The sequence below is a fragment of the Crotalus tigris genome, unplaced genomic scaffold (assembly GCF_016545835.1).
Source record: "Crotalus tigris isolate CLP2741 ecotype Arizona unplaced genomic scaffold, ASM1654583v1 scf7180000024396.1518868, whole genome shotgun sequence".
Taxonomy (NCBI): Eukaryota; Metazoa; Chordata; class Lepidosauria; order Squamata; family Viperidae; genus Crotalus; species Crotalus tigris.
Window position 1 is genome coordinate 854,350 of NW_024100564.1, and position 24,889 is coordinate 879,238.

The 24,889-nt window shown below is 39.5% G+C and overlaps 1 protein-coding gene across 6 annotated transcripts in view; it reads right to left on the reverse strand.

Annotated features, from left to right (window-relative positions):
• The window catches only part of NAV1 (neuron navigator 1), a 249,828-nt gene that overhangs the window by 89,381 nt on the left and 135,558 nt on the right, over positions 1 to 24,889 (reverse strand). For all 6 annotated transcript variants that reach the window (XM_039329353.1, XM_039329352.1, XM_039329354.1 and 3 more), the window contains 2 exons: positions 22,015 to 22,117; positions 13,553 to 13,918 (listed from right to left, as the gene is read on the reverse strand). In XM_039329353.1, the coding sequence (XP_039185287.1) occupies positions 13,553 to 13,918; positions 22,015 to 22,117 (469 nt within the window). The remainder of the gene's footprint in view (positions 1 to 13,552; positions 13,919 to 22,014; positions 22,118 to 24,889) is intronic.

The following is a 24,889-nucleotide window of genomic DNA, read 5'->3' on the forward strand; positions in this document are numbered from 1 at the left end:
TTGAAGGCTTAGTATGTTTTTATCTCAAGAGTTTTATTGGCCAGAGACATAAACTGTTCTGGAGCATCTGGCTAAACAGGCACTTACAACTCCTCCCCATCCCCCCATTATGTACAATGTTAATCCTGACTTAGAAGAGAGATAGAAGAGAATTCTTTGAAGTTTCCTGCAATGACTATAAATGGGAAAACTCCCTTCCTCCACTATGAGTGTGTGAGAGAGAAAATGAGAGGAAGAAAAGATAGAGCATGTATAAATCATTACCAATTCTGGCTCATTCAGGACCCACTATAATGATCCCCTTAAGAAAGCAATTCCTTTACTCAATCTATTTAATGGGCAAGGTACACACTAGGAAAAATCCCAACTCTGTTTAAAAATAAGCATGTGAAATGTTGCACTTATCTTTATTTAAATTATACAATGGCTTACAAAATGTAAATGGTCATATTGGATATATTATATCTCCTTCTAATTTCTTTTTGTCACTTGGAGTCTCATTCAACTAGGTTCATATTTATCCTTAAGCATATCTTCAATGTTTCTCTTTAGAGATCTAAAAAATTGCTCACATTGTCCTTTTTAATTGGTGCTAATAATTATGTTGCTTTTCCAAGTCACATATCAGATTTAAAGAGTTATTTTTGTTACCACACTTGGGAGATTCACAGAATGAAAATCTAGTTTTTACTTGCAACAAATATGAATTTCAGTCACCGATCAGATCCTGAATTACATATGTGGCTCCCATTTTGTGAAATATGCTGCTCCCCAAGTACACATGACTCCTGTCCCTTTAATGTTTTTGAAGGCATAACAAATGCTTTGTTTCAGCAGGCCTGCAGCCCCTAAGGACCACTTATTTCTATGTTTTGGGTTATGCTTTTGAATGGATTAAGAAGGGTAGTAGTAGTATTCAATCATACTTGTAGACACCAACCAGTTTAGCTTGGGACATTATTAAAATGCTGTGAAACAACAAATACAGAATCAAGAAAGATAAAGAGCAATAATTGTACATAGATCAGTTAATGTTAATGTCTTGAAAATATAGTTCCTTTTTTCCTTGTTCTAATTATGCAAGGTTCTGCTTAAAAAGGCAATTCCCTAGCTTAACTAGGTTCATTCTGCAGTTTGCATAAGAGTTTAACTAATCAGACAATCCCAAGGCAAAGGGCAAACCACTTGAGCCAATATGGCTGCAGAGGGCAGGAAAAGTTCTGTTAGTTTGGCTCTGCATTGTCAAACACAAAGCCAAGATGGGGAAGCCAGAGAAATTTATGTAAACATAGGATCAATGCATGCCAGAATGATTCATTCCTTAAGCAAACATGACCCAAGCAGAGTAAAGGAAAGATCACTAATGGGGGCAGGACAAGCTGCTTTCATTTCCAAGAGAGAAAGAGAACTCCAAATTTGGAGCAATTTAGAGTGATTTTTGGGGCAAGACAAACCCATTTACAAGTCTGCCTGGAAGGATATTAACAGTTATTTAATTGATATGTAATGTGTAATTCAGTTATACAAAGCACCCATAGATTACCCACAAAAATCAATGTGTCCACTGAGTCAACTGTTTTAGAATACTCTGAGGCTAGGAAGTGTTAAACGGAATAGTTTAACTTTATATCACAAAATACACATTTGACAAAAAGCATGGAATGTTATGCTAATGCTAGAACTGATGTCTCACAACTGGGCAGAACTGGACATTTCCTTATCCTCTAGTATCTGTGCTCACTCCTTAGACACCAAGTAGCAAAATTCTGCTATGTCTGTACACAATATTAAAAAACTAAAAATTTTATACAAGAGAGTGCTGGGTAAGGTAAAGAAAAACCTACCCACATACATTGAAGGAACAACTTCAGAAAACAGAAAGATAGATAAAACAGAAGGGTATGAAAGATATTTTACCAAGGGCTACCTGGTCTAGTTGGTAGATAATTTTTCTTCCTTACAGAAAGGAAGAGAAAAAGTAAAATCTTTAGATAAGAGATCAAGTTCATCAAATGGCAACAGCTAAGTCTTAAACAGGATTTGGAAACAATTACACCCAGTAGAAAACTTTAAAAAATAAAGTGTAAAAAGTAATACATCATAATATCCATACAAAAAGATAAGACAAGCAGCTATCAGGATCCTCCCTGACTATCACCATTAGCTAGCCAAAATGCATGAAGTGATCTAGAACAGGGGTGTCAAACTCAATTTCACTGAGGGCCTCATCAGCACTGTTGTGCCCTCAGGGAGGCTGGGTGGGTGTGGCCCACTGGGTGAGCATGGCTGCGGTGGTCACGGCTGACTGGGCGTGGCCACCTCGATGATGCTCATGGGGGAGGACACCTGTGGGGGAAAGCAGGTTGGGGGAGATCCAGGGGGTCTCTGGCAGGTGGGGCAGTGGACAGGAGGCTTTGTCCTGTAGGGTGAGGTGAGGTGAAGCAAGGGCCGGGGCAGCTAATACCTGATACTTTCGGCCCCCGCACACAGAGGCCAGCGAGCGCATGGGGGAGGACAGTTTCCATCAGCAGTCACAGCCTGCCAGCCCCTCAACTAGCACACTCGGGCTCTGCAGCCCACTGCAAATACTGGGCCAGCCCTCAAGCAGCAGGCAGAGGAGGGACGGGAAGGGGGGAGGCATGTGATACAGACTGCTGGATGTGCCTATTCCGTCCCATTTGTTTTTGCTTGCGGTTGGAGAGCAGGTCACTGCTGGTCATCTCCTCGGCCCCCTCACATATCTTGCTCTTGGCCAGTGCATGGAGCCTGTTCCCCTCATGCACCTGATGCACCATGGCCCCACCTTAGGCCACCACCACCAGCAGCTCATGCAGGTCCATTAGGCTGTCACCACTGCCCAGAGCAGCAGGCTTGAAGTGGTTGGCTAGGAAGTCCCGAGTAGAGGTGGTAGAGCATGACCAGCAAGCAAAAGGCCACCCCAAGTGGGGAAAGCTGTATCCCCATTGGCGTCGTGGCCACCCAGTCCTAGAAAGGATTGTGTGCCTCCCCTCCCATCTCTCTGGGCCTGGGCATGCTCTACCACCTCTATGTGGGGCTTCCTAGCCAACCACTTCATCTTCTTCATGCTGGACAGCCTGCAGCTCTGGGTGGCAGCCTAATGGTCCTACATGAGTGGTTGGGGGCCATAGCAGGTACCGAAGTGTGCAAGGGGAATGCGCTCAACCTGCAGATCATGGGCAAGACCTGTGAGGGGGCCGAGATGACGACCTGCTTTCCAACCCAAAAGAGATGGGACAGAGTAGGCGTGTCTGGCAGTCCACATCATGTGCTGCTGCCCCCTACTCCATGTGCTGCCAGTGCCGCCACAGTGCTGCTGCTGGAAGGCCGGCCTGGTATTCACAGCAGGCTACACAGTCCCTGCTGCCAGATGCCGCCGGGCCCCACGCACTCACCAACCTTCTGTGCCCATGCCTTGGGGGCCGCTGAGCTGGCCAGGGCCAGGGCGGTGGGGGCCAATCCCTCACCATTTCTGGGGCATCCCCAGGGCCAAATATCAGCCAATTGCGGGCCTTGCTTTGACATGTCTGATCTAGAACTTTAATGCAGATAAGCTAGCATCTAAAAGCTGAACCTTAAAAAACAGTCACTTAACTAAAACATAACACTGTTTTAAGGTCAAGATGGAGAAAAAGGCTCTAATTCTATGAGCAGGATTCTGTGTGTGGGTTTGTATATAGGAGAGTAGGTGTGTGCATGCATGTACTGTAAGCCAGAGACTGGACTATGCACTTAGGAAAGGACATAAATTAATATTACTCTACCCTATTGTTATCCAAAGTAAAATCTCCTCCTGAGTCTGTTATTTCCTCTGCTTTAAAAAGTTACGGTTTGGTATATGTTTTTATAAGGCAAATAGCCTCAGAAGGGAAACAATTACAGATGGAAAACTGATGTAGAGTTAACTCTCGGTTTTCCCACACCACAGTCCAGAACTGTATCTATTCCTGTCTCTGTGGCAACTATACATTTTAAAATGAACCATGCAAGTTCCTAATTACAGAGCCAGTGTGTCAGGTCCACTGATATTTCAAAGAAGTGACATTTACCTGTGGGGGTCTATCTGTGGGGGTAAGCAGAATCTAGAGGGACAAATGCCAGGCTCTGTTTTAACATTACAATAAGATTTAAGAACTGAGAAGTTCAATTTCTGTTGCATGTACCTTGTATGGGCCGTCTGTTTAAAGGAAGAAAAACATTGGATGCCATGAAATCCTTTCCCTTTTCCCACCACAAATATCTTTAACAGAAAAACTTTAATAATGATAATATACCAATATTTCACTAAATTTGCAATAATAAAATATTCTGGCCTTCTCGGTTGTTTTTGAAATGTGGGGTACCACAGGATCTAATGTACCCAGTAGATCCTGAGAAGTTTTTGTACATTCAGGAATTATTTGTGAGAAATATTGGATTCAGAGCACAAACAAGTGTTTTCATTTTGGCAGTTGAGGCTGTTAGACACGGACCCTCCCCTCTTATCCTGCTTAATGGAGTTTGTAAATTTGTTTTTACTTTTTGAAGAAGAAAAAGACACTGTGTTCAATGGGAACTCCAAAAGCAACAGCTGCTGAGCACAAAAGGTTCAATTCCCCTTAGATTCAGAGAAGAACATTCAGTTTTGTGAGTCACTGCAAATGAAGGAATATATTCTGTCCCTATGAAATACATTCATAGATGACTTCTTAAATCTGAATGTAAAACTCATAATCCATTTCTGTATTATCATCACTCCCTTAGCATCTCCAAAATCAGCAAATCAAAACCAGAAAGCCTTTAGTTTGTTGCTGGGTCAGCATTTAAAACCACAACATGCTATGCAGGAAGGGCAAATTAAAGGCAGAAACAGTTGAATGAGTGCAGGTGGCTATTTAAAGAGCTTAACTCAGACTGCAGCTCACTAAATATGTTGGACTTGCATTCCTATAAATTTTAGGGAATCCTGGTTTAGACATTGAATTAGCTGACTTTCACATCTTTGGAGAGCGAGACAGAGAAATATAATGCTTGGCAGTTTCTCCCCAGTAAGCAATAATTATGTAACAAGAGCCCTGTAGCCAAAAAAAGAGTGACCAAGGCAGGCAAACATCTTCGCACGCAAACACACACCCCAACCTTTTCTCTTGTGAAATTAGGTTTGGAACTCACTGGGAATCCCTATTATATAGTAAAAGAGCCAGTACAGAACATTGACTTAATAGTATTATGGCCACATACAGGCAATCCTTTTTGGGGCAAGTAACATTAAGCAGAAAGTGGGTAAGAAATGGTAAGTCAAAGAAATGAAAAGCATTTTATTGCATTCAGCAAACAATTTTCAAATATATATTCACAAAAAATATTTTGTAATTCCAGCCTATTCAAAGTTATCATATATTCTTTAAATCAGTGGTTCTCAACCTTTTTAATGCCGCGACCCCCAACCGGTTAAGTCGAGGACTACTCAACTGGTCGTAAGTCGAGGACTACTCAACTGGTGCATCACCGCTTGCAGAATGGGACTTCTGGTGGGCTCAGCAGGGCAGAGACAGCCTGGACAATTCCTATTGGCTTTTGAAAGCCAATAGAATTAGACTCTATTCAAGAGAGTCAAAATTTCAAAAGCCAATAGAATAAAAGGGAGTAGCACAGCTAAGGAAAAGGGGAAAAAAATGGCGGACTGCGTTGTTTGACGACCCCCGTGAAATGGTCGTTTGACCCCAAATGGGGTCCCGACCCACAGGTTGAGAAACACTGCTTTAAATCAACAAATCCAAAATAAGCTCTATTTTTAATATTCATGTATTTCTCCATGATCTGTTGAAGTGCAAAAAACTTGGTATGCGTATTCTGCAAACTGGAATTCCCAGATTTTATTTATTGTTCCATCTTGTACCCTTTCAATCAACATTCTGCCAAAAGCTTTTTCCAGAACATGAAACAAGTGATATCTCTTTCATTTTATATTCAATCTTGCTGCATTTTCCTTTCTACAGAAAAGCAATAATAGACATCTTTAAAATATTACTTCCTTCATTTCAGTTTCACTCCAAATTTCATTTCATCGTTTTTATGTTTAATTCTAATCTCTCTGGTGAAGGGTCATTGTTTAGCGTATTGAACAATGCTCTATGATACGTAGACTCCCATTTCCAGAATTACCCAACCAACGTAAATTCTGGGAGTTGAAATTCACTTATCATAAGGTTGCCACTGATATCAACGTCTTCATGTGCAGATAGAAAGAAGTACTGTAAATAATAATTATATCTTCAGGCGAATCTCATGCAAATGCTGAACAACTCTGCTCTTCATTAAAGCAGTCTTTTTTTTTATATTTTCATAAACTTTATACAACCAATACCTATTTTAAGAGTTGCATTTACCTTAATAACCTACAGGGTAATATGGAAAAAAAATAATGTGTGGGTGTTTTTTAAATAAATAGATATATATTATAGTCGCCCAGATTTAAAGTACAGTACTTCATTTTAATTTCAGTGTGTCATAACTCTGGCAGATATAAATTTGGTCTTGGTATGTAATGCATTTTAAATATTAAGTTCAATATAATTAGTTCTGTTACTATGAACCATCCTCAAATTAAACCTTGGGTGCAGCTATGATTGCATTCCTGTTGCTTTTTTTAAAAGAATACAGGATAGTTGGACTCTTTTCAAAAGGTTGGGGAAGAAAGCCACTGAGCAATTTTTTGAACTTGTCCTGTTGCTTGACATGTTTTAGACACTCCCAAATTAAGTACTAGGTTGCAAACAAGTCAGAAATCATGTGAATAATGAAAACAAAAACAAAAAAAAACTGTCTAGCAAAGAGCCTTGGTTCCATAAAAGCTGTTCCATGAATGTATACTCAAAGCCTTGTAATTCCCTAAGCCTGTACAGTATTTTTTTTAATTAAAAGTTTTTTATTTTTTGATGTAAACATCGTAAGAAAAAGAAAAAAATACAATACAATTTTGAAATAAAATAAATTCGTAACCATTGGTACAACCTGCCCACTCCCCCCAGGCTGCGTCCACCCTCTCTTAAAACATTCCCTACTTCCCTCCTCTTTCTCACCTCCCATCCTACTCTCTTTCCCTACCCCTCTCCTCTCACTGCCTTACTTCCTCTCTACACTTTCTCACCTCTCATCCCTATCAAACCCATGAACGCAGCATAAGGGGAGTGCCCAGGCCGCACTCCTATAAGCAACCATTATCTATATTACACTTACCCTCCACATTTCCTCCCTCCCACCCCCAACCCCCCTCCCTTCACTTCCCAGAGCAGAATACAGGGTTAATAATAAGAAAATTTATAATAATAGGAAAAAAGAAAAAAAAAGAAAAAAAGAAAAGAGAAAAAAAAAGAAAATATCATACTTAACCTTTAACTCCAATAACCTGTAAGAGCCTGTACAGTATTAATGCAATTTAGAACTGAAGAAGAGAGAAATCAATAAAAAGGAAAAATTGTGTGCATATTCACCAACAAGAGCCCTACCACTTAAAGAAAACCAAATGCAAATAAAAAACTATGTTTTGGTTCAAAACTATAATGTTCTTTGGCCAACTATAAAGCACCATCTATTGCAGGGGTGTCAAACTGCCGGCCTACAGGCCGGATGCGTCATCTGAAAGTCACACCCACCCCATTGCAGGCATGTCCCTGTTGCACGACATCACATGACATCACGAGTTTGACATGTCTGATCTATTGCAACAGGAAAAATACTAACTGCTTTTCAGATACTTTAGCAGCCGCAGCATATAAGTGAAGATAAGAGCATTAAAAGCATCACTAACAGGAAAAATGTTTACTTCTCTTCTGTCATATTCTCATCATTTGCTAAACAAATAATAAAACAAATAAACAGGAAAAATAAAACTACAGAGAATAAAATAAAAAGAACCATATGGTTAATAGGAGACACAATAGTAATAAGAAAACCTAGATTCACTGACCATGAAATTCAGTAAGTTTTTTACCTTAACCTACTATATGATGTTATATGAATAAAAACTTTGAGAGGATTTTTTTAAAAAAAATAATAAACTACTAGTAAAAAGAAAATAAAAACAAAATGGAAAACTGTTCAATGGTCTCTCATTCAATTGCCACTTTATAAGGTAAATGACTCTGCCCAGAGTCACCTGAACTAAGAGATGGCCAGCAAATAAATTTGTTAAATAAATAAATATTTAAATGCAGTTTTGTTTTATGTATTAATTATGGTTAGTCATCCCTAATACTTGGGGAGAAATGGAAGATAAATTTAATTACACTAATAATTGTTAAATCAATATTACTGCCAACAGTGTAGTCTTACTCTTTACAGTAAAGAAATATTTCTCAGCTGGTGCCTTGTGTTCTGGATGATACATTCTCAGGTTTTCTCCTTTCAAACCACAACTTTCTTAGGAAGAATAGGTTTTTAGCTTGTCAGGTTTTTAGCTTTATCATAGGGCTTATATCTCAGCTTCTGTTTCTTCAAGTGAATTATTTTAAAAAAATGTAAAGACATAATTATTCTTGTTCTGGTTAAATGCAACTTTTTTCTTTGTTTATTACATCAAAAGTGGATGGTCACTTGACTATGAGCCAGCGATGTGCAGCAGCCTCCAAAAAAAGCTAATACAATCCTGGGTTGTATAAACAGAAGCATAGAATCAAGATCATGTGAAGTATTAGTACCACTTTATAAAGCCCTAGTAAGATCACACCTGGAATACCGCAGCCAGTTTTGGTCACCGTATCACAAAAAAGATGTTGAGAGTTTGGAGAGAGCAACTAAGATGATCAAAGACCTGGAGACTAAAACATACGAAGAACGGCTGCAGGACTTGGGCTTGGCTAGTCTAAAGATAAAAAGAAATGGGGTGACATGGTAGCAGCATTCCAGTATCTGAGAGTCTGCCACAAAGAAGAGGGGGTCAAATTATTCTCCAAAGCACCAAAAGGCAGGACAAGAAACAATGGTTGGAAACTGATCAAAGAGTGAAGCAACCTGGAATTAAGAAGAAACTTCCTGACAGTGAGGACAATTAACCAGTGGGACAGCTTGCCTTCAGAAATCGTGGGCGCTCCATCACTAGAGATTTTTAAGAAAAGGCTAGACAGTCACTTGTCTGAAATGGTATAGGTTCTCCTGCTTGAGCAGGGGGGTGAACTAGAAGACCTCCAAGGTTCCTTCCAGCTCTATACTTCTAAGAATAAAAATAAATAAAGGGAACTATGTCATTTTGGGGGAGAAGTTCAAAACTGAACTGGATATTGGGTCTAAGCAAATGGACTCAAATATAGTTTCAGTGCCTCAGTGACTCAGTGCCTTCCATTAATGTGAGCCTATAGAATGTGTGTTTTTTTCATTTTTCATAGGAGAGGAGCATTTTTTAGCTCAAAACTGAGAGGGCAGGATAAACACTTCTTACTGGCATGTAGACAAGCTTAGACTGAAACATTTCTGTGCTCATCCACTGGCAGGAACAACAAGTCCTGAATATCTGCCAGTTTTCTGCAAGCCTTGTAGACCTGCAAACAAATAAATTGGCCCATTTGAGTTGTGTTTTAGTATTCTGACTTAGGCTGAACAGTCCACTCAATCTTGGTTGCCTTTTTAACTGTGCAATGAGAAGAGTTGGGTAATTGTCAAAGTTTTAGTTATTTAATGATGACCTAAGTCTCTGACTGAGAGAGATGTCTTTGGTGCTGCAGGTGCCCTTAGAGGCAGCTGCAGCAGATTTAAACAGGGAGAAAAAAATAAATAAAAAGAATTGAGAACTGACTTCTAAATCAGGGTTTCTCAAACCTGACATCTTTAAAATGTGTGCATTTCAATTCTCAGTAGATATTAAAATATGAATCCTCAGCCCCAGGAAAAAGGCAGTGACAAACTGCTTCCAACATCTTGTCAAGAAAACTAAAGGGACTGAGAGGAATTTTGATATAGTGGTTAAGAAACCAGGCTAGAAACCCAGAGACTCTTCTGATCTTGCCTTGGGCATAAAGACAGCTGGGTGACTCTGGATCATTGTCTCTCAGATGTAGGAAGAAGGTCATGGCAAGCCAAATCTTTTCAAGAAAACTTCAGGAAAGTGTCCAGGCAGTTGCCAGGACTCAATACTTCAAACTTTCTAGAAACCTGTCCCTGTCTCAGGGAAGATGATGTTCTAGGGGTGGGGGGCGCAACAGAAGGGCACACTTCCTTGGTCCTACAAAATGACAATGCCCATTACTGCTCATGCAGTTACATTTGTAACCAGCTTTATCTTGCAGATCATCTGTAAGTATAGCCCAACATAGAGCACATTGCAACAATCCAATCATAAGGTGACCAGAGCATGAACAAATGTCTGAAGAGCCTTAAGGAAAGGATACAACTGGCATACGAGATGAACCTGTGCAAAGATGCCTCTGGCCATAGCTGTAATTCAAGAAGGAGCCCCAAGTTGTATATCGGTCTTGAATGAGGAAATGCATCCCCATTCAAGACCAACAATGGTAATAATCCCTGACCAAGACAGCCACTCTGTTTTGTTAGTATTAAGCCAAAGTCTGTTCCACCCCATTCAAGCCCAAATAGTATCCAGACAATGATGAATCTATGCAAAAGCCCTTCTGGCCACAGCTACCACCTAACCACTGAGGAATTGCTGCATATCCTGAAGAGCCCCAAACTGCATACCAGTCTCAAAATCCATGGCTAATGGTGAAAATTTCCCTAACTCAGGAAGCCCAAACAGCCAGCGCCATTCAATGTTGCAAGGACTGAGCTGATCTCTTCCTCCCCATTCTGACCCAAACAGCCCCAGTGTTAATACACTGACAGCTTCACCTGTGCAACCTGAGGTTGAAATGTATACGGCATATCATCAGCATATTGATAACGCCAATCTCCTGTTTTATATCAATGGTAAAATCATAGAAATTTTCTGTCCCATCCTACTATCCCATGTTCAATGAGACAGCTCCTCTGCAAGTAATTAATTAGTTTACAGTAGACATGTGGGCAGCTGTCTTTTATTTGAAGAGAATTGTCCCTTAATTCAGAACAAAGAAGAACACAGCAGCAAAGTCATTACTTCAAATCCCACATTTCTATGATTCTTAATTTTGAAAAGTTGCAGCTGTTTTAAAAGAAATGAATTTTTTTAAACATTACTCTGGAAGTTTGTTTTATTTCTTTGTTCTTTTAAAAAACAAATACAAAAAAGGGAAAACAGAAGAAGAAAGAAGACAAATGCAATAGTTATAAAAAGAGTATTTTATATATACTGTATATAATCCATTTTTAAGGTACTGTCTTTTATAATATAATAATTTATTTATTTTAAAACTTATATGGCCGCTTATCTTATATGTCAGAGTACTACTTGGCTCACAACAAAACCAATAAAAACAATAAACCAATCACATCACTCATGCATGAAGAAGCACATTTCCCATCCCAGTGCCATAACACTCATCAACTCCACTACCTGGGGGAACAGTCAGGGCTTACAGCCTTCCAGAAGATCAAAAGGGTAGACACTTTCTAGATTTCAAGAGGGCTTGAGTTCCACAGAGCTGGGACACCTAGAGGGGAGACATATCTCTAAGGTCTCACTAGGTGACAATATTTAAGGAAAGGAACCTAATTCATATTCATGTTGTTCAAGCTGGTGAGCTGGGCAGATATCCTCAAGGAGAGATAAATAGGCACCATCCATTCAGGACTTTAAGTGTGATAATGAGTAGCATGAGATGATGAAAACATTGATTATCTTTTTTTCCTAGCAAGAAGTTTTAGATGAAAACTATGTTATCTATTATTTTTTTCCAGAAATTAAGAGATGGCATTTTTGTTTCATAGAGGAGGAAAACTTACAAGCAAAGATCAAGAATAAGATCTGTTGGCTACCCAAAGCTACTCACTGCTTCACAAGAACTCTTGATGTTCCCATAGGAAAACCACACTTCAGTCACACATTGCCTATTTCTGTCTGATCTGTATTAGTGATTAGCTTGTTTATTCTATATTCTAATAATAGCAATGTTAAGAGGCTTCATAACGGGATTCAAAACTTGTCATTATCATATCTGTAGACCAAAGTTCTGTAATCAACAAGGATTCTTCAGCACAATTTCCTATAATATGTATTTTTAGGACCATGTCTACATCCCTTCACTTGATGGAGCTCTGGGACTTTTAAATGGAAAATGTATGACATAATATCTCACTATATTAGCATCCATCTCTCTCTGACAACAGGAGGTATCAGCCAAAGAAAAACAAGACCCTTCATTTACAATCAACCCAACACCGAGAACAATATTAAAATTAACACATAGTTTTATTGCACTCAACACTATATTAACGAATGTTATCAAATATCATAAAATCAGGGGATGCAATGGAGGAAAATACAATTTGTACAAAATTCAAAGTACTATTAATACCCCTTTAAAGTTTGTTTATTTCAGATGATGATTTAGGATATGTTTTTCCAGATACCAGATGCTAAAAATGATGCAACATTAGTTAAATCTTTATGTCAGACTCCATATAGTTTATATACAGGATATATATATACAGTATCTGTATGACACATATCCATGAGACAACCCTAAAGATCATGTTATCAGTTTAAAAGTTAAAAACAGTAAAATATGTAAATATTGAGTCTTTTTTATTTTATTTTACCCAGATTCCTTCATCCATTGTCATTCCTAAAAGGTAAGAAATATGGCGCTTGGAGAAAAGAATTAATAAAACAATGCAAGTAAATTTCTGACAGAAAAGATAGAATTTCAGTTATAAGATGTTTACACAACTTGGTTCATACATGACATTAAGCAATATTATGGTTTCTTTGTTTTTAGTTTAGCTACTTATTGTTTATGGATTAATATGCTCAGTTAACCCAGTCACAGTTTAATAAGCCACAATGTGGTTACCACATGGTGCAAGACAAATCATGTGTTATTCATTCTTTTAAAAATGCTCACTAGCTAAAACTGTGTTTACCAGAATGGTTAGCTGCTAAACAACTGGTCCTAAAATATTGCATAGACATTTAGTTCTACTTCACTTCAAGTAAAGTATTTAGGCTTGAAAATATCATTGTCAGTGAAACATTTGATTAGAAACATGTGTTCCATATAATCACTAAACTTTATCCATCTGGATTAATCTGCTCTAACAGTATCACATTGGACAAGCTCCTTTTTTCTTTGGAAGTAATAATCCAATAAATGTCTTTATCTAAATCCCTGTCTACTATATATATATATATATATATATATATATATATATATATATATATATATATATATATATAATATATATATATATATATATATATTCCAACAAATGTATCTGGCTCTATTGCATGTCTTGGGTATTTATCACTAACCTGCCAGTGAAATAGTTGCATAGCAAAGGGAAGAAAAAAATGCAGAAATATAATCTGTCAACATGGTTCTGATCTGCCTTGGCTATTACTATATACAGAACATCAAGCCTAATTTTAAATAGTCAACTGGTGTTTCTAGAGGGCTGAGGTACTCACCCTGTGGTGATATCATCATCTTCAGTCATCGTCTTGCCCATTAAGTCACTGTCACTCATGTACCCAGATTTAAGATCAACATCATCAGCATCAAGGGATTCCACCAGCTCCAAACGGGAAATGTGGCTGAGCTTGCTGGGGCTCCGCATGGGCATGGTGTGAGAATAATGAGCTCGTTCCCCGTGCATGTACCAGCTAGGAGTGCCCTCTGAGCGACAGCCCCCACCGACCGAAGGAGCATCTCCGGCTTGCAGGCGTGGGCTAGACTGGCCATATCGCCATGAGAGAGGGGAGGAACGGTTGGACAGACTAGATACGCTGCGGGGATTGGCTTCATCACTGTCATAGCACGTCATCTCCAATGAGCTGCAGAAAGAGGGAAGAAAGAAAGGCGGGAAATTAGACCAATGAGAGGTGAGATTCAGCAAGACATTTCTCAAAATCTGGAGTAGACCTGTCTGAGTTACAAAGGCAAACCTCCCAGAAAGAGCCTTTTTCCGAACCTTATTTTTGGGTTGAAATTGTGTTTCTCAAGCCTGACCACATTAAGACATGTGATTTCAATGCTGAGAATTCCCCACCTAACCATGTCAAGGTTGAGAAATACTGGGTTAAAGAGTCGGGAGTTATCTTGAAGAGAGCAGCCCAGTTCTCATGCCCAAGATTTTCAAGAAAGGACAACAGTACCAACTCAAGGCCCTCTCTTGGGATTGAAGGGGTATAGACAGTTAGCATTGTATGTTACCCATTTTTCTACCTGCTCTTTTCCATTGTACTGCTCACCCTGATCAATAAGCACCGAAACTGTCTCCTGCACTAAGCCATAGCCTACTTCTCCTTGCCATTTCATTCTATCTAGGGTGCCCTCTTTGAGAAATGTCACATAAGTAGCACTAGCCCTGCAGCAGGCCACAACATATTTGGTTTCTTTTTAGTACTAAAAGTTTGGTTGGAGCTATCAACGCCTAAAGACTTTTATGTTAGTAATTTGATTGCATTTATAACCCCAACCAAGAACTATGCACTGTATGTATATGTGCAGGCTGAAAAATATCAGATTTGAACTCCAAAAATCCAGATGTCCACTACTGTAGATGGCAGCAGGCTAACTCTTTACTGCCCTCTAGTGATTGCTTGGATTTCAGTCCGCTGTTCCAATATAGCAACCCTAATCAGACAGTAGCACTGTTTTTGCTCTAAGCTTCTGGAAGTTCAAAGAAAACACTCTTAAGCTTATTTGCTATTGCTTTTCACTTTCTTGTAGGTTGCCAGTTCTGGTAACAAACAAAGCTCTAATATCACTAGCTAAAATCACAGGATCGTAGTGTTGGGAAGCACCACTTAAAAGCTATTTAATCCGGAGGGAGGGAGGGAGGGAGGGAGGGAGGGAGGAAGGAAGGAAGGAAGGAAGGAAGGAAGGAAGGAAGGAAGGAAGGAAGGAAGGAAGGAAGGAAGGAAGGAGGGTAGTGTCAGAGAATTTTACAGACATTTTAGGACTGCAACAAGAACTGCAATGTTCACATAATAATCCTAAGAATCTCTCTTGCACAATAGTATTCTCCACCCTTGTATCTCCATATTTATTGGGACTAAAATTCCCAATATTTCCAACCTGCAGAGCTTAATTGTTGGAGTACTATCCTGATAAAACTCTGACTTACTCATAAGTTGCCTGGTTTGCTACTGAGGAAAGCAGGACAACGTATTAGATAGACCATTGGTCTAATTTAGTAAAGCTTTTCTATCTTTATCTTCATCTTCAAAATTTCAACTGCCTAGTGGAGCTCAATTTCACAATGGATGCTGCAAATTTTTGTCTGCAAACTGTTCATATTTTTGTGTCTAATTATGGGAATAGAGCAGATACTTTCTAAGGCTTTGGACAGGACTATAAAGTATTTAGTGCTTTAGAAAGAATGTGGATGTGAACACAGTACCTGTCTTTAAAGCAGCTACAGATTTTCTTGGGCTTATAAATCTACCCTCTGCAGCTGCTGATGTGATAACATTAGAGTTATAAATGTGATAATACATATGTCCTTTTATAGATTTGTTATAGTTTCTATCTAGAGAAATTAAATTGAAATTTCAAATGCATCAAATATTACAGCCCCCTGCTGTGAGGAAGTTGCACTCCTTTGTGATATTGTATTTTTCTGATAATTTCTTTATATATACAGGGTTGGGCAACTTATCATTGGAACTACAATTCAGCCTTCCAACCTGTTAATTCACCAAAGAAAATGAGTGATTTTATCAGAAGGAACGAAAAACCCAAAATCTTCATCCCAATTTAAATATGAGAGTGAAAATTCACCATATTAAGTCATAGGGCCACCTTTGATTGATTTATTAAATATATATGGTACACATTCACTGATAACTCTTTATCATAATGTTCACTTAAGCTAGCTTCTAGTATCTCTATATATGGATCTATGATTTTTTGGGAAGAATAACAAGCACACATTGTTCGTTTGTTTGTTTGTTTGTCAACAAATTTATATACCTGCCCTACTCACACACAGTGACTCATACGTTTGCCATAGTGTTGGGATTTTTTTTGCCTTTCTTGAATCTTTTGCTTTTATATTATTGAAATGAAGCAAGAGTGTTCCTTCTCGCTAGTACTGAAATGCATCTTCACATTGACATTATTCTTTTACAAAGGGACAAACAGAAGCTAAGCTATTCTTTCACCCAAACCTTTTGTACAACCATCATTATGCCTTATCAATAGAACCTGTGCAGATCATTATCTCTTAGTGAGGAGCCTAATAACTACGGTATTAATCACAGGCTTTAAATAGCTGTGGCATGAATTCACATGAATAATAACCTGCAATTAAAGTATTCCTCTTAATTCATACCATACCATGGACAGTGATATAAAAAGTAGGTTTGAAACTGGTGTGTAAAATGTATGAAACCATGATCAAACCAGCTGATAACATTATGTTTCCCTTATAAATAAAGGCAAGCATTAGAGTTAATGGCCCCTGCTGATATTCTAGCTCCCAGGCATGCATTCCATTTAGATTCAATAAACCCATCACCTGACATCAAATACAAACTGATAATTGAAACCGTATCTGGAATGGATTCACAGACATGGGAAGAAATGGAGGCAGCCCACGAAGCCTGCATGTACAGTTTCAATAATTACATTAATAACAGAGCTTAGATGACTGAACTGAAATTAAATGCTAATAAAAATATATCACATTTAAAAATAAATTTCTATCCATGCTCCTCAGGTGGTACATGTACTCTTATTAAAGTTGAAGACATATCTAGATGATGATGATAATGATGATGATGATATTATTAATTCAGTCATTTCTGACTCTTGGTGATTCTACAAGCCAGGTCTCTCCATATCTTCTGATCTTGTTGCTATATTTTCCCCCCAATTATTGAAACTAGTGTATTTTCCCAGAAATGAGAACAGCTCCTACAGTAGGGGTGTCAAACGGGCCGGTTGCATCATATGGAATCCGCGCCCACTCCAGCTCCAGCAATGCAAAAAAAAAGTCACATACGTTGCAACACATCATGTGACACAGCGAGTTTGACACCCGTGTCCTACAGCAATCTAAAATCACATCTTAGAAGTATTATAAATTGTTTTTACATACTTCAGCTTTAAAGGAGAGCCTCCTGCTGGCAAAAATTCACACCATGAATATCTATTGCCTATTCTACATCCCTGGCTTTCCTTCTGAAGGACCATCTTTTAGCTCAGTCTCACAGCCTGGCAGTAAAGTTCGCACACTCCAAATTCTCAATAGGAGAATTCCTTAATTTTCCATCTATCTTCTGATTTTAGCAAGGCAATACCACTAGGATATCATAAGCTTTTGCAGCATCATGTTGTGCATTAAATTGGCTCTTCTATCTGGTTGATTACTTGCCTTCAAATGGTAGAAGTTTTTTGGAACAATTTTTAATACCAGGAAAACTAGCATATCTAGATTTCATACATAACATGTTTTTAAGTAGCAAAATATAACACTTTGGGAGAAAAAATGAAGGATAGAATATTAATCACCATTCTCAAAATCTATTTACTTTATGTGTTTCTTCAATGACCAAAAGTTACTTTAGCACAAATTAATAACAATTATTATATTTATTTTATTTATTTATATGGCCACTCATCTCATGGAAGGTGACTCTGGCTATATAGGGGGTGGAGGGGAATAATTAGGCTATTTTATGAGTTTTATTTAGGACACAAGAAACTGTCCTGAAGCTTTCTGACAGGAGTGGACAAGACTTAGTATCGTCTGAGGAATGAAGAATTGCAGGCAGTGAGCAGTAATGCAAAACAGGGAGGATTCTATCTTGTGGTCAAGGTCTGGAATTTCACTTTTTCCTAAGTGTTAAAGGGAGTCTGAATGTTTTCTTGATTTTTTTTTAAATCCCTGTAAAACCTATTTAGGGTGTTGATTACAATTTTCAGTAGCACTCAACAGCGAAGGAACTAAAGGCATTAAGGAGCAGCTCTAAGAACTACAGGCTATCCACATCTGTTATATAATTTTAGATAGCTATGAGAAGGAGTGGCAGAACCCAGACTGAAGTCAAAACAGGAATCAGCTTAGAGTCTCTAGGTAGCCACAAATGGACCAAGTCCAACCCCTCTTGAGTTCTATTAACCCTTATATAATGCAAAAATAGTCTAACCATTAGTTAAGTAAACTCCTGTATGCAGGCATGAGAACGTCACATGCTGTTCTAGTCTGACACTTATGGTAGCAAACACTTTACCTGCAGGGAATATTTACATAACGGCACTCTAAAGTGTGTACACTTAAGAAGCATCTTAGCATATATTGAGTGTGTAGGTTCAATTCAAGATTCAATTATTTTTCATTAATGGCTTAATTTTGCAGGCACATTAAAACTTAAGATAAAGGGCAAAATTTGAATAATATGAGTGTTATATTACTAAATATTATCCCTGTTCTTTAGAGTCCACTGATTTTTGCCTACTTTTGGCACACTATAATTTTGATCATGGACTATATTCTTCTAAATGGTTTAATCCTTTAACAAAAGCATGGGTGTGCCAACTCATAGCTCAAAGCGATATATTATTTTGTACAATGTACTGATGTACACACACCCAGATGGTCATTTTTCCCCAAAGGAACTTCCTCAATATTTCCTGGCTATATATAATGAAATATCATATCCCTAATTTAAGGTTAATTTAGATTAACCATCAGGTTTTCCTCAGGGAAACACATCAGCCTTGAGAAAAATGTATTAAAACACTTTAAACAGGAGTTTATTATTCTAATGCTTCTACTGCACTAATTTCTCAAGTAAGTAACTTAAATTAGCAAAGAACTACTGTTCATTCAAACAATATCTCCAACCTAATAATATCTCCAGCTTATCATGTAGCAAAGGCTACTGCATCTCTTTCCTATTTATTAAACCTATTTTTTTTTGAGAACATGATAAATTTTTGTACTTCACATTTGATTGAACACTCTTCAGATAAATAAAATGTCTATATAAAGAAAAGGAGTTTATCAATTGGAAGGCTTTAAGCTATTCCCCTCTAACAGTTTCTTTATATATGAAAGCATACTGGTGCAAGCAGAGGAGAAATAAAGTTCAAAGAGAGTTTTTACCATTCTCTTGCTGTGCTTGTGGAAGCCTAGTGAAGACTTTATGCCTTATTCAGGAAAAGCTTTGAGGGTTCCAGGGCAAAAAGAAAACTAGCAAAGGAACCTCAACATGCATGCTGTTTAGTATTGACATTTCTTTTACTATTCAATATATGAGCAGTTCTAAATGAATAATATTGACTATTTACTCATTATCCTTGGAGAAAGATTCACTGTACTCAATTTTAATTATTATTTCTTGTGACTAATTGAATTTCACGATGCTATTTCCTAATGATCCAGAGAGAGAAGATTCCATTGAAAAAATATTGTTAAGGGTGTAGCACACTGATTTTAGATCTAAGAACTTTTAATATCTAAAATGAAAACCGAAAAGAAAGTAATAGACACCACTGTTCATTGACCTGTCATCTGAAGACTAGTTGACACACAGAACAAATACACAGAAACTGCTATGTGATTACAGCCAAATGAATTTAGAACAATGAAATCCACTGTGAAAGAATATAAGTTATAATCTGAATTTGAGATAGTGTGTTTTACCACTGTACAATATGTCCTTTAATCATTGAATTTATTGGCTATAACATTAGTTTAATCTTTCCTTCAGAAACAACAAAAAGAAAAGCATTGTGGGCCTTAAAGACTAACTTATGATTTATGGACTGCAAGTCATTTCATCAAGGATATCACATACATCTCAAGTCACAGGCTTATGCACACATAGTGCTGCCTATGCATATCTTTTCATTCTAAAGATACAGTATGCCTTTCAAATGCTTTTTTCACAGACAGCGAGTATCCCTGCCTTGCATCTGAAGAAGAGATCGCAGTCTATGAATACCTGTGTTGTTAGACTAAAAAGTGTCACAAGACTCTTCTTGGTTCAACTTCAAGACACTAAAATAGCTACTCTTTAGAAACCACTTCTCTAGTTCTTGTATACATCACAAGCAATGAATGGATGAATGATTGGCTTCCTGTTGGGCATAAGCATAAATGCAGCTGTTAAACATCCTTAAAGAAACTGATTGCCTTGAATCTATCTGGCAGAAGGCACATTTGTAGCCAATGATATGCACAGAGATTCTGTTATATTGGAATCTTCTCATCTCTCAAGATCCATATACTTTTCACCTTGCTTTTCCTCTTGCCTAGCCGAGCTCTCTCAAAACAAGCCTTCTATAGAAGTAACAAACGCCTTGGATTCTTTCCCTGAAGCGATCTCCCTTGATCCAACCTCTGCACATTAAGCTAAACAAATCAACTGGAAGCAGCCCAGCAGTCCTCCCTGGCTGGATCTCGTGCTGCAGTGACTCATCTGGGTGGATCTCATTTGCCAGCTCTCGCCTCACATGGAGGGAGGCAGTCAATGTGAGACTCCTATTTTGCATTGTGAACCAGAATCCCTTTTTGTGATGTGGGGTAGAAAAACAGGACAGAAACTAAGACACCATTAAGCAACACTGAGGGAGTTCTGCATTTAGAGAAGCAGTCAGTTATTACTTGAAGTTCACTCAAATACACACACACACACACACACACACACACACACACACACACACGTACAAAATCTGTGAGCTGCATACACAATCTATGACCTGCATTAATCTCTGGATTTATTTTCAAATGATTCCAGCTGTTTTAATCATTTCAAACTCAAACTGGGGGTAACAAGCTCTTGAGAAAGAAGTTAAATTCACATTGCCAGACAGTATGGGTAAGCATCTCTTTTTGTGTTGATGTATTATTAAGGTCACTATCCACACTCTGCTGAACAGCTCAGAATGTAATTTAGGATACCAGAGAGTTAAAATATAGAACTGAGCACAAAAAGTGAGCTGATGGTAACCATGTTTTCCCCATTCCCTAAGATGGTAAAAAAATAATCTGATCACCATTTCCATGATCACCTTGCCAGCCAATTCCTTCCATTTTTTCCACCAAATTACATTGACACATAGCTGTGGTTTGCTCATTGGAGGTCCAAAAAGCTGCTGTCATGCATTAGCTCATTTGGATCATAGGGAGCCAAGGGAAAGTTTTACTACCCAGAGGCTGCTGCCAAAGCTCGTCTGAGGAACGGGAGTGCTACGATTCCAGCTCTGTGTGCTAACTTCACAATTCCATCACCATTTAAGACTACAAAGATTATTTATGAAGCAAGATACTGGATTCTGGGAGGATTCATTCATAATGAAACCAAATATTTTAACCAGGGTTTGTTGATTAACCATAACAGTTTGATTCATGTGTAAGACTAAGTTGTAGCAGCTGAGATCAAACATCAGGTTAAATCAAAACAAGCCTAACACATCAGGGTTAGAGTTTGGTGTATTCTATACACCATAGTGTTCTATATTTAGAAATACTATACAGTATTTGGTGTTTTGAATAAATGTGCCTTGACTTTCTGAATCAGAACATAGGCTAATCTCACTGCTGTCAACATCAGGATACATCCTAATGCCATTAACGCAAGTCACAGCATGCAGAAAAGAGGAAGCCCAAGGTTAAAGAACAGAACTGATTCTTAATTAAAAGAACTGAATAATTTTATAAAATCAGCATCTGCAGAAAAGAACAGCATATATGGAAAATAGGGCAGCTGCCTTTCTAATGGCAGCTTTTCAAAATCCTAAACCTTTAGGATAGAGGTACCTTTTGCTTTTTACTAGTTGAGCCATGCTAGCGCTTTTGTCCTTTGATTTTATAAAAGGTCAAACAGAAATTGGCCAACTGATTTATACTAATCCGGCAAAATGTCACTTCAGTGTTTTAGTCAAGAGCAAAGGGAACCAAGAGCAGAGATCTCACCTGTGAGTTACCTGGGAGCCCCGTAAACTGGACATGGTCTCTTCAAGGTTCTGCCGCAGATCGAGCACATTCTGTACTGTCCTCTTTCTCTGGGATTCGGGGTCTGTTGGGAAAATGGATAGTATGTTCAAGGTTGATATTATGTTCATGTCACATAGAAACCAGATACTGGAGTCTATTAACAAAGGAGCACATTACAAGCGACTACAGGAATTTCCTTATTTTCTATCATTTCTTCCTTTTTGTCACTCATCCCAGAAATGTTTTCTCCCAGCTCAACTTCTTTCCAGTAATGAAAGACAGTTGAGGGAAAACAGTTGTCAAGGAATTGAGGGGATAGGTTTGAACAATATTAATTAAACCATGCTTGCATTTGCACAACATGCTAAGCTAGATTAACTAGAATTTTTGGTGTTTTATGTACATTTGGATTAAATTAGTTGTTTCATATTTAGAGGAATTATGCAATCCCCAAAAATGGATTAATTCAAAAAGACAATGAAGTGTATGGTGTAAATTCAGCTACTGTGGGGTAATATGTTTGGCATGGAAATATGTCTGAGAGGAGACATGCCAACACTTCAAACATCTGAAGGAATGTCACACAGAAAAAGCTTAAGGTTTGCTGTTTCTCATTCCAGATTTCAGTTGCAGAGAGACAAAATCTGACCTAGTATTAGAAAAATCTTCCTAACAAAAATAGCAATTTGAAAATAGAACCAATTAGCCAAAGAGATAGTGAGCTTGGTTATCTTTAATTGGAAGCTCGCCAGACATTTGCCTGAGATGCACTGATTTGGATGTCCACCTATCAGCATTTGGACTCAGTGATATAACTGACCCTTTATTTATTTATTTTATTTATTTATTTACAAATATTTATATGCCGCCCAATCCCAAAGGACTCAGGGCGGCGTACAAAGTTAAAAACAGTCGTAAAACAATAAAATAATCCAGTCATACCGCGAGTCCGATCATATCCCGCCCCCCCGGGGACATCAGCCCCAGGCCTGCCGGAACAGGAGAGTTTTAATGGCTTTCTTAAAGGCCGGCAGGGTGGGAGTAGTTCGAACCTCAGGAGGAAGTTGATTCCACCAGGTCAGAGCCACCACAGAAAAGGCCCTTCCCCGAGGGCCAGCCAGCTGACATTGTCTGGCCAACGGGACCTGAAGGAGGCCCAATCTATGGGACCTCACCGGTCTCTGGGAGCTGTGCGGCAGAATGCGGTCCTGTAAGTAACCTGGCCCTATGCCATGAAGGGCTTTGAAGGTGATAACCAACACCTTGAATTGCGTCCGGAGACCCACAGGAAGCCAGTGCAGCTCGCGGAGGATAGGTGACACGTGGGCGTACCTTGGCGCGCCCACAATCGCTCTCGCGGCTGCGTTCTGAACCAACTGCAGCCTCCGAACGCCCTTCAAGGGTAGCCCCATGTAGAGCGTGTTACAGTAATCCAGTCTTGAGGTGACAAGGGCATGAGTGACTGTGAGTAAAGCCTCCCGGTCCAAATAAGGCCGCAACTGGTGCACTAGGCGAACCTGTGCAAAGGTCCCCCTGGCCACAGCCGATAGATGTTGTTCCAGATTTAGCTGTGAGTCCAGGAGGACACCCAAGTTGCGTGCCTGCACTGAGGGAGGTAAATTTGCCCCCCCCCCAGGACTAAAGATGGACCATCCAGTTGGCCTTTGGGAGGCAAGACCCAGAGCCACTCGGTCTTGTCAGGGTTGAGTCTAAGCCTGTTCACCCCCATCCAGACCCTCACATCTTCCAGGCACCGGCACATCACGTCGACTGCTTCACTGAAAGGACACGGGGTGGAGATATACAATTGGGTATCATCCGCGTACTGATGATACCTCACACTGTGTCGCCGAATGATCTCACCCAGCGGTTTCATGTAGATGTTAAAAAGGAGGGGGGACAGGACCGAGCCCTGAGGCACCCCATAATCGAGGTGCCTAGGGGTCGATCTCTGTCTGCCCACCAACACCGACTGCGACCTGTCAGAGAGGTAGGAGGAGAACCACCACAATACGGTGCCGCCCACCCCCACCTCTCCGAGACGAAGCAGAAGGATACCATGGTCGATGGTATTGAAAGCCGCTGAGAGGTCAAGAAGCACCAGGATAGAGAAATAACCCCTATCCCGGGCTCGCCAGAGGTCATCGGTCAGTGCGACCAAAGCAGTCTCAGTGCTGTAGCCAGGCCTGAAACCAGATTGAAAAGGGTCCAGATAATTGGTTTCATCCAAGGATCACAAGAGTTGAGATGCTACCACCTTCTCTACAACCTTCCCCACGAAGGGGAGGTTGGAGACGGGACGAAAGTTCTTCAAAACAGCTGGGTCCAGGGAAGGCTTCTTGAGGAGGGGCCTCACCACCGCTTCCTTTAAAGGTTGCGGGAAAGACCCCTCCATCAAGGAGGCGTTGATTATCGCCTGGAGCCAGCCTCGTGTCACCTCCCTACTGGCAGAAACCAGCCAGGAAGGGCACGGGTCCAATAAACAGGTGGCGGCATTCATTGACCTCACGGCCTTGTCCACTTCATCAGGGGTCACAGGCTCAAACTCGCTCCAGATAACATGACTAAGACCAGCCCCTGGCAACTCGGCTGGTACTGTCCAGTCGGAGTCCAGGTCTCTCTGAATCTGAGCGATTTTGTCCGACAGAAACTGAACAAACTCCTCAGCTCTCCCCTGCAAGGGTTCCTCCGCCTCCTCCACTTTAAGAAGGGAGCGGGTCACCCTAAACAAGGCGGCCGGGCGAGATTCTGCGGACGCAATAAGTGCGGAAAAGTGAACACGCTTTGCCGCCCTTATCGCCACTAAATAAGTCCTAAGATAGGCTCTTAATAGTGATCGGTCAGATTCAGAGTT